Raw genomic sequence first — 16,118 nt, 5'->3', positions numbered from 1 at the left:
GCAACCGCCCCGCTCAAGGCAATACATCAAACCCCAGGAGGAGACGCTACCCCGCTCTCTCTCTGGGCCGGCTGCTGCTGCTCCTGCTGCTATTGATGAGCTGGTCCCCTGGGATGTGGAGCTCCGGGTCTCTTGATTCTACCACAGAGGGTGGTGATAGACGGGGGTGGGGGGGGTAGTGTACATTGGAGGTGGTTGTTTTTGCGTAGACATGAATAACTCTGCAGCGTCTGGGTGGGTGTGAGCAGTGGTTTACCTCCGGCTGGTGTTTGGAGAGCATCGAGCCCCGTGTCCTTCCCTTCACGTCTAATATGTTTACCTATTCGCTACGCGATTACGCTATGCATGTAATATATTTATCACTCATATTAATATGACCTATTTTTGAATGCAACATTTACATAATGCCGATAAGGGTCCGGGGGTTTGTAATCATGTTGATGGATGAGTGGTGGTGACAGGTGGGGACAGGTGGTGACACATTTCGCTGCTCGTCGGCGTCACGGTGACTCAATTTGTTTAATGGCAGATTAGAGGAGGAATTAACAGCAATAATAAAGCGGGAGACACAAGGTGGGGGCACCTTCAGGTCCCGTCTCTGATTATCCCCGTCAGTAGCGCGATGTCTCCGCTCTCTCCGTCCGGACTCAACGACGCTATCAGCCGTACCGGACTGTATCCGGCCCGGCCGCCCAAACCGCCCGCTGTTTGGTTGCATATTGCACGCAATGCAGCTTATGTGAGAGATGGCAACAGATGCAGGAGCAGCTGCAGAAACACTTTATCTACCGCCTCAAGGGCCACAAAGCTACAGCCATTAGATATAGGGATAATTTTTTTAAATTAGTTTTTTTTTGCGCCTGGAATGTTGTGCGGTTTGTGATGTATTATAATAATGGCCATGTTCCCCAGGGCTATTACTATTTGATTTGGCCCAGTGTGTATGCACATTAGTTTGTGTGTGTGTGTGTGTGTGTGTGTGTGTGTGTGTGTGTGTGTGTGTGTGTGTGTGTGTGTGTGTGTGAGAGAATGTGTGTGTATGCACATTAGCCTGTGGGTTGTTTTTATGTGTGTTAGTATGCACATTAGTGTGTGTGTGTGTGTGTGTGTACTCATGCACATTAGCCTGTGGGTTGTTTTTATGTGTGTTAGTATGCACATTAGTGTGTGTGTGTGTGTGTGTGTGTGTGTGTACACTCATATTAGCTTGTGTGTTGTGTGTGTGTGTGTGTGAGTGTGTATCTGCTTTAGGCTGTTTCTGTGTGCAAAGCTTTAGTGGGTGTTCGGGGTTATTGGAGCTCATTTGATTTGTTGTCAGGTGAAAGCGCTTCCTCGTGTTTCATGTGGAGAGATTCATGGGAGTCTTCCTGAGCACGGAGAGCAAAATGTTACGATATTTCAAGCACACATGCATTTTTCCCACCAGCCTTACCTCTTCAATAATCCAAAGTGTTTGTGTCTCGACTTTAGCGGCCGGCTGCACCTTTGACGAGGACTCCGACCCGAACCTGTGTGACCTCACCCAGGGGGAGGAAGATGACTTTGATTGGCAGCTCTTCAGGACCCACAATGCACCTCACACCAGCGCTGACCTCCTACGGGGTAAGAACACTGCTCTACCATTCGTCTATAGTTACAAGATAGTTTATGCGGTTATTTGATGTTCATCTGTTTTACTTCTTAGATAACAAAGTTAGTGTTGCGGAATCGTGTCCACACACACCACACCTGTGGAGTTCTGGTCTCTAGAATGAGTCAATAACTAAGGACGTGAACTTCTAATCATGAATAAAAGTGAATATCAAGAGTCTTGGTTGATCAGTGGTGGGCGACTGACTTAAAAAGAAACACTTGAATTTCAGAGTTATCATTCCTAACACTTTATAATGGTAACACTTTACAATAAGGGTACATGAACAATTAATAAGTAATAGTTAATGAAGTGATAAGTATTATTATAGTTATTATAATAACTTACCGTAGTCCTGAAAAAAACCCTAAATTAAAGGGTTGGAGATAGTGTGCCAATGCAACCAGAGCACACTTATTACTGCAAGAAGGCCATGGCCGGTAGGAAACAGTGGAAAGAAAGATTCAGCAACACTGCTGCCGTCCTTATGTGTTTATTTAGCAAACACAAACTAACCCAAAAAATCACAAAATCAACAGTCCCCCAACTCCTGAGAAACCCCCATACCCCCACCCACTCCAGAGATCATTGGATGCTCAGTAAACAACATTTACCCGCTGTGATCCTTTTTACCTGCCTGACATTTGGACGTGGCGCATTAGCTGCTTCCTCCTCTCCTTGTTATTAACTCAATCCAAGAAGAAAAAGACAAAGACCATATTCTATCTTCCTCAGTGAGTGTCGCCCATGGACCCTCCTCTATTGCTGCTCTGCAGGGGCAGAACTCCACTGGGATTTAGCATTCCTGGGCGTCCGTCCACTATAGCTGATCCACCACTTGATCAACGATGAGCATTAGAGAAGGAAGGAGACGGCTAGGACAACGATGGAGTGCAGGGGAGGAACACAGGGCCGAGAGAGAGAGAGAGAGAGAGAGAGAGAGAGAGAGAGAGAGAGAGAGAGAGAGAGAGAGAGAGAGAGAGAGAGAGAGAGAGAGAGAGAGAGAGAGAGAGAGAGAGAGAGAGAGAGAGAGAGAGAGAGAGAGAGAGAGCACGTCACGTATTTTTAAATGCTCACATCACAATGCTCTATCACAATCATCCCTCATTGCAACACGCCTCTCAGAAAAGAAGGGCTATAAATGAGATAATAGATTGAATAGGCAACATGACAAATACACGGAGGGCACATAAGAGGATTATAATGAGGCAACCTAAAGATGACACGATGTAATAAACCGAGCAGGAGATGATATAATTACATGTCTCATTTATGATTAAATATTAAACATTTACGGTCCCTCGAGGTGCACCTCTAGTACGGAGATTTCACAAGTGTCAACTCCCCTCACGGAAAATAATTTCTCTAAAACGCAGGCACGAGGGAAGTGTCAGGATTTATGGCTCTCTGATTCCCTCTTGTCTGCAGGCTCACATCCACAATAAATCCCTCACTGATAAATCTTCCACCTAACTTTTATCTTAAACTGTTGGACTGCCCTCTGTTCACCTTTTGTATCATCAGCATTCAAGTCAGAATCTCCCTGCATGCCCATGGAGCCGAATCAGGTCAGGCGACAAGATAATGAGTACTGTTCCCTGTGGGTTTAATTAAAACTCCCTGTCACACTGGGAAACATTTGTGGCTATCTTGGGGAATTCAGTGAAACAGAATAATGCAGGTTGGATTCAGCAAATTATGAGGCTTGATGTAATTGCTCACTGTGGACTAACTGTAAAGAAAAGGAGACATATACAGTAGTCAATATGATTTGCCATCACTGCTTTGTTTGGTCTCAAGCGGGAGGAATCCTTCAGTTCCGCTCCATTATGACTTTCTCGCGGTGTAAAATACGCCACAGGCAATATTACACACTTTTATTTTACCCTTGCCTAATCCCGCTGTGTTGACTTGTGCGTGTGTATCACACTGGGACGCCCACTATCAGTCATCTGGGCCACCGAGGTGGGGATAACTTGTGTTTACGAGATAAGGCTATTTACATTGGTCCAGAATTAACTTTCTGCAGCGGAAAATTGGTATCAGGGGAAGATTAGTAAACACAGCAGAGATAGCGGCGGTGCGGCGTTCCCAGGAGAAATTAGAGACGATGTTTCCAATGAAAAGGGAAATTTGGCTGCAGGAGGAAGACAAGAGGCCCTGGAATGCAGCGCTGTGCCCCCGGAACATTCTCCCACTTACCACTTTTTTCTCCTGAATTTGAATTACATATCGCGAGTCCCCTCTCTGTTCCTCTGTGCCCCTTTTCTTATTTAATTAGACAAGGGTTTCCCGGGGTGCTGACCTTGTGGAGAGGGATGTGTCTGTGTGTCGGCTTCTTCCTCTCTAGGTGAACGTGACGCCCGCGAGTGTTTTCGTGGACGGTTTTCGTAATCATCAGAGTCCGTCCACGACTCCACGCAGGCCCCCGAGAGAACGGCCCGCGAAGGCCCCTCAGACAAATACATTTCAGAACCAATTAAAAAGAACACGTGTTTATTCTTCTAATGCTAGACTGCACTCAGACCAGTAATAATGATCAATAGACTTTAAAAATCACCAAACTCCTACATATAAATGAATAAGTTAAGAGTACAAATGAATACAGGAATAAATTAAACTATAAGATCAAATTTATCCAAGTTATGCCATGCGAGCAGTAAAAACATTTGATTTAAAATAACTATTATTATTACAGCAAGGTTACTTGGCTGTATCTCCGCAAATGGATACTGCCTTGATACTGAGCAAGGAGCCCTTTATTTTCAAATTAGTGTCCTTGGTAGACATGTGGTCGTGTCGTCTGAAGTGTTTTATACGTATTTTATGTATAATAACGTTGTAATAACTGCTATCGTGACAGTATTAAACCGACTGGATCATATATTTTCTCTAAAAGAACAACTGCACTTAACGCTTTTGTTGATAAGAAAGTTGTGTTTACTGTTCTTCTGACAGGATTTGATAAGTTTAATTTCAGCTTAGCCTACGTCACACATTTCGTTACTCTGATTGGTTGCAAGTCCATCCAATTGCGTCCAGAGGCATTTTGGTCTGCATCTGTTGATAACATCCCTTGGTTCCAGACTGATTTGCTTTTGTCGGCTAGCAGAGACAAACTGCTTGAGACTTGTGCGATATCTTCTGATATCATTTCAGCAAGGGAAGAATGTGGTGACAAGGACTAGATTGTAGGAATTTCTCTACATCGGCTACAGCAGCTATATCCATAGAGCTGTGTTTGTGGATCGTCTTCCTAGTCACAACCACCCACCGACCACCATCTACTTATTATTTATAATACAGAGAGAACAAATTTCGTCATCGAGAACAGATCCATAAAGAGGGACCATAATTACGAGCAGTAGTGTCAGGTTTGATAACGTCTGGTGACACAATCTCACCGTTTACTGATCCTTGTAGTTTAGAGGCAGTAGACTGTGACTAATTCAGCCTCTCTGCCCGCTGCCTCATTTACACACGTACAGAAACATTGATAAACAGAAAAAGGCTGAAACCGCCACAACCATAACAGCCCGTTTGTATGCCGTGGCTTCCTAATGTGTGTCAGTGTGAGGTCACACCTTGAGGGCCTGTAAACCCACAAGGTTGTTGTAACTGATGAGGGCTGAAAACATAATTAAAGCCCAGACAGCACAAACAAAACCCTGGTCAAGTAGACTTTCTAGGGGAAGAACCCATATGGGCATGCACACACTCCATCGCTGTAACCACCCTCTGGAACTATCTGCCCTGTGATATAAAATCAGCTGAGTCAGTTTTTATTTTTTTAAATAGAATAAAATCATATTTTTATTTACTTGGCTACAGCACTTGATGCATTGTTCTTAGTGTTTGTGAATGCCCTTAATTTATGCTCTTAATTAATTTATATTTATTTTGTTTGCATTTCTTGTGTGTGTTCACTTTCAATGCACAATAATCTCTTCCGCACTTTGGAACAAATATGGTTGGTTTTATATGCTTTATAAATAAACTCGAACAAACAGCCACTTCATTGGCTCGGCTGGAGAGCAGAGGGGACGGGAGAAGCGGGAGAAGCTTCTCTTATTCTCTTATGCAAGTGGATTACAAAATGGACTGTTTACTCATGAAGATGTGTATTTATATCTTCCTTCTTGTCCTTGCGTTGCATCGGAAAAGTCTGATATGCGGAGAGAACGCTCCCACTTGCATGCTTGAGCGGACGAGGCCAGCGTAATTTCTAATGCCCACATCCCTGTAAAATAACCAGGAGCATTTAACATATAACAGTGAACAAAGATTATGTGAGTGTGGCGTTTTAAGGTTTTATTTGAATCCTCTATCTTAACAGAGATGTATGAGGAGGAGTACGATGGTGGTATTAATCATGTGGACGGGGCTGCTAACCAAAGCAGCAGAAAGGCTCTCTGACTGTTCTGAGATAACAATAGGCCCGGTAGGCCCACAGCATACATAGTGGCACAGGGTCACAGAATATAGAGGCAAAATTAAACGTCTAGGGTTAGACAAATGCAGATACACACATACGTCTCTATTCCTCCCGGGAGGATTGTTTACCCTATCATGTTGGCAGGGACGTGAACTTGAAAGGTTTGTCTAACTATATGTGTGGATGTTGTTACTAATCAAAAGGGGTGCGCAATTACTTACCAGCAGCGGATGAGAGGATGGAATATGAAATAGGGCTGAACGATTTTGGAAAATAATCTAATTGCGATTTTTTCCCCTCAATATTGCGATTTAAGATGCGATTATTTTTTCAAGGTCCTCTTCTCATGTATTTTTCAAAAAACACAAGCAATAAATCAATCTGTTTCATAATAAACAATATCAGATTTATTTTCGAACTCCTTCTCCCTCATCCTGGTGCTCAATGTGTTAAATGCATCGGCATTTTTATGTGTGTTTGCCAGCATACGTTCTATGTGGCCGTCTGTCCAAATATATATAATAGACATTCCGTCTCCTCTTTGCTCCATGTTGAGCCACGACTCATTTTCACCCAACGGTCCGACAATGTGCTGTTACCGCTAATCAAACAATAATTCCCATAATGCGCGCGGCTGAGCGGGTGCCTGTTCGACGTCCAAAGAGGTGTATGCTTTTTAGAACTGGATCGGACCGAGGTGCGTTCGCTTTCACATCTCAAGCGAACCGAGACCACCTCTTTAGCGAGGTCTCGGCCGGCTGATTTGGTGCGCTGAGGTGGTTTTTTTTTCAAGGCCGACGAGGCTGTGATCGAAATGCGGGACAGGAGCTGTCCAGTACGGGACAAATCAAAATCATCCGAAATACGGGACGTCCCGCACAATCCGGGACGGTTGGCACCTCGTGAGGTAACAGTAGCGAGGCATGTTCTGCACAATACCTGACGTTGCGCAGCATCGTCTTTTTTATAGCCAAAATAATTCCATATAAAATAACTGATGTGCCGCCCCTCTTTGGTACCAAACTTTCAGCTGTGCGCTCTTCTGACGAGCCTGAGGCCATTGTGCAGCAGGTTAAAGCGCAGCGTCTCTCCCTGCCTGCACTGCTTTGCTCCGCTCGGCTCACTCGCAAGTCACGTGACCAATCAAATCGCAGCCTTTGCGGTTAGAAAATCTTGTTTTGTCATATCGCGATATTATCGCAAATGTAATTAATCGTTCAGCCCTAAAAAATGCTTATCGGACAAGCTCTGCAAATTTATACCATGTTCAATTTCAGGTTTTTTGGATTCTGAAACAAGTACTCTTGAAACAAGTAAATGTGTTGTCACAAACACCGACTCTGATTGGTTGAGCCTCCCGGTGTGAATTAAGCCCTCAATGACTCACTCCTCTTCCTCTGGGATGTCACTCCCTCAGTCTCTTAGAATCACTCCTCCCACTCCATGACATCACTTCCTCAATCTCAGTGAACCACTCCTCCTACTCCATGACGTCACTTTCTTAATCTTAATCAATCGCTCATCCTCCTCTAATGATATCACTTCCTTAATCTCAATGCATCGGTTCTCCTAGTCCATGACGTCACTCCCTTCATCCAATTTCCACTACTAGCCCCAACAACTGTGTACCCACGTAAGCATGTCATTTCCCTACACCTGTACGATCCAGAAATTAGCCATAGAGACCTGTTCATCAGGAACATAGTCATAGAGACCTGTTCATCAGGAACATACCTAGCCATAGAGACCTGTTCATCAGGAACATAGCCATAGAGACATGTTCATCAGGAACATACCCATAGAGACATGTTCATCAGGAACATACCTAGCCATAGAGACCTGTTCATCAGGAACATAGCCATAGAGACCTGTTGATCAGGAACATAGCCAAAGAGACCTGTTCATCAGAAACATAGCCATAGAGACCTGTTCATCAGGAACATACATAGCCATAGAGACCTGTTCATCAGGAACATACATAGCCATAGAGACCCGTTCATAAGGAACATACATAGCCATAGAGACCTGTAAATCAGGAATATACATTATTGCTTTTGGCCATGTCATCGCAACAAGAAAATCATTAGCAGTCTGAATGTATTGAATAACAAACACATGATTTATTATCCTCCTATCCATCCATCCTATGTCAGTTCACCAAGTCCTTAAATAACTAATAAGGTGGGCTCATAATGTGCTGGTATTTACAAATCCATATTGATCCTGTGCATAGTCCGTATGTAATCTCATATCTGCATCCAACCATGTAGAGTTACTACAGAGCGTGAAGCAGCAGAGTCACAGATCAAGCCAGCGTAGATCTGGGGAAGGCACAGCGGGCAGTCAGAGAAATAATCACTCCCTGGGATGGTTCTGCAATATGTGCCTCCTCATAAGACCTTTTGAAGATGTATAATAATATAATTACACACATACCCACACATGCTGCAACCAAGTCGGCTGGAGCTGGGTTTCGGTGGGAGAGATAATGAAGTAAGATCACTGGTTCTGACTGGAGACCCAACATGAAAGGCTTGTTGGTCTAGCTTCCTGGTTCTCCTCCCTGGTAAACAAACACTTGTTATTTCCACCCAGATATTTTTGAAGATTTTACACACAGTGGAAAAGGGGCTGTGTTTGGAGGTGAGAGCGCAGTGTACTGGAGAGGAGACAGCAGGGGATAACTAGCATACCGATATCACCCTCGACATCCAGCTCAGGTCCTGTTCCCCATCCTGTCTGTTTGCTGGGTAGAAGGACTGAGTGTGTAATGAACTACGACCAGATCTCAAACCAACGCACTTCCTGGGAAGATGCCAGATATACACTGTCCAATTATATTGGATTTTTCATGTGCTTCATTATGCAAAATCAATGCACAATTTTGGGGTCATTTTATCAGCCGATGCAAAACACATGTCTTATGAAGGTCGAACCCGAAAAAGATTTTTGGTTTGTATATCATTGCCTTTTAAGTAACCCTGTCAACCTACATGATTGTTAATGTCAACTTGGCCTTGTATCTAAATTCATGTCTTCATTTAGTAATTCTCTAGGCCTGTTAGGCTGAACTAGATTTGTTTTGCTGCAGGGTCAGAATGGTGCATTCATTACGATCGTGTTGCTGACTTGCTATTTGAATGGCAGGACCCTCCAGTGAATGCTTGAGTTTCATTGCAAGGTAGACGGTTTGCTTGAGGGAAAGTGGAACACGGCTTCATCCTCTGCTGAGAGTTGGAGCCGTAACTCATACAAACGCACTTCAGCCCCTCTGAAGCCCTGGGCCCCTCGGTCCCTCCGGAAGGAGCAGAAAACCCAGAGCTGTCCCCGGAACATGACGTTGCATAAAGAAAACAAACACTCGTAAACCAGGAGATTACCTCAAGGTACACAATGACGTTTGACTGAGGTTCAACTAGAAAGGTTGGGAATTTATTAGACAAATGGGGAAGGTTTAATGGTACAGAAATTATAGTAAATGTTGTATTGGGGATATAGAAAATACTTTGTGTTTTGAATATAGTGAGGGCACTAAACCCTCACTATACCTCAGGTGACCGCATACATTTCACCCTCCCGCTCTTTTTACTCTTTCATTCCCTGCTCATTCACTTACCTGACTCCCAGATGTTATCTAATTCCGGGTCATTAACATAATACCTCTCGTCGTGCGCTACACATGGCCAGTAATTGATATGTTGGCCTGCTCCTGGGTGGGGCCATTTGCATTAAATTGTGTTAACTGATATGATAATGAATGAGAAAGGCCTGATGCAAGCACAATGGCTCACTGGAGATGGATGGAGATTTGAATTATACACAATAAGTAATAAATTATAGCAGGTCTCAACGGTCCACAACTCTCCCCCTATGGCTGCTAGTCCGTGCAGCGGAGACGGCCAGATTGCCTGAGTGTGAAATACTCTACATCACATCTGGCATCTCTTTACCTTCCTGCAATAGCCTGGCTGTACTCCAGCAGAACCTTCTCCATCCATATGGCATTATCTTTCAGAAGCTGACAGAAATCGGAATAGGTCGGCATTTTATGAGCGATAATAAATACGGCACAAAGGAGGGGTAAAAAAGTTAGTAAGTTAATATTTATTTCATCTGATTTAAGGTGCAGCGATAGAAATAGAGATACCGTAGAGAGATAACTAGAGATAACTTTTTCTGTTTAGTTTGCCCTCTTCCGCTTCCTTCTCCTCCTGCTCTTCCTCCTCCTCTCTCCTTCTCTTCCTCCTCCTCCTCCTCCTTCTCCACATCCTCCTACTCTTCCTCCTCCTCCTTCTCCCACCTACTCCTCCTCCCTCCTCCTCTTCCTCCTCTTCCTCCCTCCTTCTCCTCCTCCTCCTCCTCTTCCCCCTCATCCTCCTCCTTTTCCTCCTCCCTCTTCTCCCGCCTACTCCTCCTCCCTTCTACTCTTCCTCCTCCTACTTCTTATCCCCCTTACGTTTTCTCCTCCCTTCCACTCTCCCTCCTCCTACTCTTCCTCCTCCTACTCCTTCTCCCCCTTACGCTTCCTCCTCCCTTCTACTCTCCCTCCTCCTACTCCTCCTCCTCCCCCCACTCTTCCTCCTGCTCCTCCCCCCTACTCTTCTTCCTGCTCCTCCCTTCTACTCTCCCTCCTCCTCCTCCCTTCTACTCTTCCTCCTCCCCCCTACTCTTCCTCCTGCTCCTCCCCCCTACTCTTCCTCCTCATACTCCTCCTCCTCCCCCCTACTCTTCTTCCTGCTCCTCCCCCCTACTCTTCCTCCTGCTCCTCCCTTCTACTCTCCCTCCTCCTCCATCTATTAAAGGGCTTCTCAAGCTTCACCAGTGTCGAGGAAATTGGACCACTGTGTTCTCTATTAGTGCATTTGATAATCCTATTGATGAGGTTTTATAAAGCACTTTGCTATAAAATGGACATTAAAGTAGGGTAAAACACAGCTAAAAGTGTGTGTAATTTGTGTTTGAGTTCATTAGGTTCCAACAGGCTCTTTCAGAGGGCAGAGTTCCGGTGTGAAAAAGGGTTTTACGCAGATGTCACGCAATCTGAATAATGATTATATTAATTGGGATTATAATACCAAATTCAAAGGCTGATCACTTTTAGAAATACTCTTAACATATTGATTTTTGTGTATTCAGAGTCGTATCCATGTTCATAATATTTACTTTATTCACAGGGTTATATCTGAGGATGAGTGTGAAATCTTTAAATATCTTCTTCGAAAGCATGGAGTTCATGTTCAGTGATTTATTATCCTTTTGAGTGTATTAGCTGACCCCAACAGATCTCTGAAGTATATTATACAAACAGAAATATGTTGCAAACTTTAGATTGGGTGGTAAGTGGTCATGCTGCTACCCACATTGCGCTAAATGAATGATGGATGGAAAAGAGATGATCTGAAAACAAAACTAGTTTCTTGTGAGGAAACACTTTCTAGAGCATAACATTATACACTGGAGTGTCTCATAATTTTGGCAACATTATAAATTGTTTGTATTTATTGCAAATTCTGGTTTCATTTTCATACTTTTTTCCACATGGCTTCAGCACCATGCTGATCCGTGTGAGCACAGTGGAGAAGCTGTCTGCGAGCGGAGTGTTGATTGCAAGGAGTTAAATAATTTTTGCCCAAAAGCGGATTTAATTAGATTTAATTGATGGCCATGCTCTCCGTTGATTGGCTAATGAATGTAATCCAGTGAAGTGGCCTTATTGCAGCGATGGATGTGGATCATAATCTCCATCCGCAGTTGTGAGAAGAACCATTGAATAATACTGTTCAGGAGGAACCATTGTGGGCCCTAATGTCGACACTTTCCTTATCTCTGCTTTGTAATATAACAGACTTTTCAGTTTTATATCTACTCTCAAAAAGGCAAAGAATGCGTATGCAATGAAATACAATGAAACACAATGAGTTAAAGGTGTTGAAAGCTGTTTCCTAATGGACCGATTGTGCACACTCAGCTTTTAACCTCCGCCTCCAGAGTCAACCGCGCCGCACCACACGGACAAAAGAGGCGTCCCATGTTCCACGGAGGCCAGAGGAGACACGTGTTGGGTAACCAGATGTGAGGGAAGTCTCTCAGGAGCGCTCTGCGCTGTTACAACTAATGACTGCTGGGAACGCTCCTGCTTGGAGCTGTCTGCAGCCGTTTGCTCAGGCATTAAGATGGGAGGACAGGAATTCGGATGATGTGTGCGGATTACGCTGCGCATTAGCTCCTTCTGAAGAGCAACACGAGTGTGTGTGTGTGTGTGTGTGCTTTGAATAATACCCCAATGCACACCTGCATCATTGGGAATGCCTGCATGCATGCCCGCTGATGTTATTTTGGAGAGTGGCGTTGCTTTTTTATAGAAGACGGGCAATAGCGCATTCAGTTTCTTTTTGTTTACTTCTGGGTGGTTTATGGAGTTTGGAAGGCCTACGCCATCAAGAGTTTCCTGGAAGCCGTCCATCAGCTTTATGACGACAGTAGTGTTATGAAGTCTGCTCCCGGAGCTGCACATCTCCTGGCTGAGGGCTAGGCGCACGACGGAGAGCAATAGAAGAAGCCATAATCGTAATTCCAACAAAACTCATATTCTTTCATAGCCTTTGCTCATAATGTTGTTTTCTTTTCATTCCGGAGGAAACAGGATGGTGTCTTTTAATCCAGCTGGAGGGTAAACATTCACGTGGATAGGATTCCTACAGGGGGAAGAAGTTGCTTTTTCTCATTTGGTGATTTTGTTCTCTTTGAGGTGGCAGGGAGGAGACTTCCATTTGGCTGCTCCCACACCGCTTCAAAAGCCCACCACACACCCCACCTCAAAACCCGACACACACACACAGCTGCCTCAGACTGATTCGTTGGCTGCCTTTTTGCTCAGGGAACACACACACACACACACACACACACACACACACACACACACACACACATCCCCTCTTTGCCTTGGCAACCCTTTGTGCCTAAGCGTTGTACTTTCAACTGTAAAGTGAAACTCTGATGGGCGTCCGCAGTGTATTTCGCCTCTCTCCGTGTCCTCTCTGTTTCTCTTTCTTTCTCTTCTTCTCCTGCCCCCTTTCCCGCCCTTTCTCCCCTTCCCTCGCTCCTGCGTTCCTCACCTCAGATGGCTTTGGATCCCCCTTTCATGGTGTGACGTCCTGGGGGGACCACCTGGTGTGATGTGTAGAATGAGTTGACATAGCACCTCTGTTCCGGCGGGGAGGTCGCTGCATAGTTAATGTGTGTACACATAAACAGACACCTGCTGGGCGCTAACAGGCTAGCAGGCTCCCCACAACGAGTCTCGTTGTGGGGAGACCTGTTGTAAGTGTGCGTGTACCTACCCAGTGTGCGAGTGTAGGTGTGCCTACCTGGTTTGTGTGTGAGTGCGTGTGTGTACCTAACTGATGTGAGTGTGTACCTACATGGTGAGTGAGTTTGTACCTTCATGGTGTGGGAGTATGGGAACGTCGATTTAAGATTTGTATAAACAAAAAGAGAGGTACGGGTTGGCCAGCATTTGTTTTAATTTTAAATTAATCACATTAAGATCAGATTTTATTTAAATCACTATCGATCATTATTGACTCGATTATTTTAAGATTATACTCAGTGTTGCCAGATTGGGCCGGAATTCCCGCCCAATCTGGCAACCCTGACTGCAGGGCGCTGCAGCCAGGGTTGCCAGATTGGGCTGGGAAATATGGCCCAATCTGGCAACACTGATTATACTACAAGCTAGTTGAAATGTTACAAGTTTGCAACTACAACTATAAGACAACTATAAGAGAGTGGCATCCTACGAAAAAATTTCTTTCAACATTAATGACAGGACTGAACAGTATGTGGCGAAATGGGGAAAGTACGTGCAATATATTGCTATAAGATGAGAGCGTGGTGCCTATTGTAAAAATGTAAAATTGATCCATGTGTGTTTTTCTATTTTTATTTTCTTTAATTTTTTTTATTTTATTTTATTATTATTTTACTTTTTCTTTTTCATTTAACTATTTCTACCCGATTTTTATTACCTTTTTTGGCTTAATCTTTATGTTATTTTTCAAAAATGTAACATCACTAAGGAACAATTGGTAAGATGTCAATTGTCATGTTGACTACAATGTTGATTGCAGTGTAATAGTGGTGTATAAAAACTCAATAAAATACTAATTACAAAAAAAAAGACAACTATAAGAGAAGGAGTCTTTTTTTGTGTAATGCGTTAACTTGCTGGCGAATACGCCTTAGGCTATTAGGCAGTAATCGAATGGCCCTGGAACAATTTCCACGAATAAAACATAACGTCCTATCTTTTTAATTGAGTTAGGATGAAAGCAAAGTAAAGCATATATTTTCGCGGCATTCTCCAAACTTGATTACCGAAAGCACAGCACGTTTAACATTCCCCTAGCTCGGCCTTGCTATCTCCTGCTTCGATGGGAGAGCCGGATAGCCGAGATTTATTAGCCAAACAGACAGATAATTAATTAGGAAGCAGGACTAGATTAATCCTGTTTTCACTGCTAAGTGTCTCTCACCTTCGTACAACACTGGGACTAACAAAAGAAAAGCAATTACACTAAGAAAGACTTAAATTTGTTCCCAACGTTTAAGTATGCATGTTGGTATAGTGTAAGCTGTGGTTTGTTTGTGTCAATGTCATGGGTCTCTACAAATGTTGTGTGTGTGTGTGTGTGTGTGTGTGTGTGTGTGTGTGTGTGTGTGTGTGTGTGTGTGTGTGTGTGTGTGTGTGTGTGTGTGTGTGTGTGTGTGTGTGTGTGTGTGTACGTGCATCCATGCTCCATGCTCGATAAGGCTGTTCATAGTTGCTTGGTGATTCCTCTATCTATCACACACAAACACACACACACACAAAGCTTCTCCTGGTACTCTTGATGCTGTTCCTCAGTGCTTAAAAATGGGTGGTCCGGGAGCAGACCTTTCCAAGGTTGCTCCTCACGCGTCTCCCCAGAGCTGCAGACCATCAAGGCTGCTCCTCACCCTGTCTCCCAGACCTGCTCCTGGTCGCTCCTCACCCTGTCTCCCAGACCTGCTCCTGGTCGCTCCTCACCCAGGCCCGTAGCCAGTAGGGATGTGAATAACTCAAATTTTTCATGGTTGAATAATCAGTGGGTGGTATGAACGAATAATCGATTATTCGATGTGTGCCGACATTCACAAAGGCAGCCATGGATCATCGGCAAGAAATCACTTAATATCTTAAACGCAAAAAAACTAACTTTAACAGTGATCAGTATTTGTGTTGTATGCATATATATTAATATTTATGCTTGTGTATTGTGTATATTGTTTTTCTGTACATGATTAACTATTAGTGCTACAGAACCAACATTAGTTCCGTCCGTTAGTTCTTGTTTATTTGAATGGGAAAAAATGTTAACGGTCCAAATGTTAAAAATCGACTTTGACCCTCGGGAACGAATAATAGAATAATCGAATATTCTGATCCATCCCTAGTAGCCAGTGAGGTCAAAGAGGTCTGGTCCTTTTTGTAGCGATAAAAATTAAATTATAAACTAAATACAAACAAAATCTGGTTGAGAACATATTCGAGATGAGTGAATGCTTCACAAAAAAAAATTCACACTGGAGTCAAAATAATAATGAATACTTTCAAAGGAAATCAAAATACAAAGAATACATACCAACGATGCTACGTTAAGCATAAGATGTCGACAGATTCAATTGGATTGCACCAGATTCACTAGACTTAATGAAATGTGGAACCAGGTAGAAACGTGAGTGAATGATTTTCACGCGATAGGCCAATTCGAATCATGTGATCTTAAAGTGACAACGTCTTAAATAGGAACACATAGGAAATGCATATTGCTCAAACACATTAGAATTCAGAAATGCTGACTAAATGTAAGCATATCTTTTTAAACATTAAACATGAAACTTCAAATGCTTTTAAGACATTTTCTTGCTCATAACAAAACACTCCCCGCCTAACGTGGATACACGTCACCCCAAAGTCCATGCACAACACATCTTTTTGTCTTAAACAGTCAATTTACTGTGCCTCTGGAGGTA

The 16,118-nt window shown here is 43.6% G+C and overlaps 1 protein-coding gene across 1 annotated transcript in view; it reads left to right on the top strand.

Annotated features, from left to right (window-relative positions):
• ptprub (protein tyrosine phosphatase receptor type Ub) overlaps window positions 1-16,118 on the top strand; it is a 143,083-nt gene that overhangs the window by 34,249 nt on the left and 92,716 nt on the right. The window contains exon 2 of the mRNA XM_084471924.1: window positions 1,471-1,602. Within this exon, the coding sequence (XP_084328050.1) occupies window positions 1,471-1,602 (132 nt within the window). The remainder of the gene's footprint in view (window positions 1-1,470; window positions 1,603-16,118) is intronic.

The sequence above is a fragment of the Micromesistius poutassou genome (genome assembly GCF_964030765.1).
Source record: "Micromesistius poutassou genome assembly, chromosome: 8".
NCBI classification, from domain to species: Eukaryota; Metazoa; Chordata; class Actinopteri; order Gadiformes; family Gadidae; genus Micromesistius; species Micromesistius poutassou.
The sequence above is the reverse complement of the archived record's forward strand: the minus strand, read 5'-3'. Positions and strand labels throughout refer to the sequence as shown.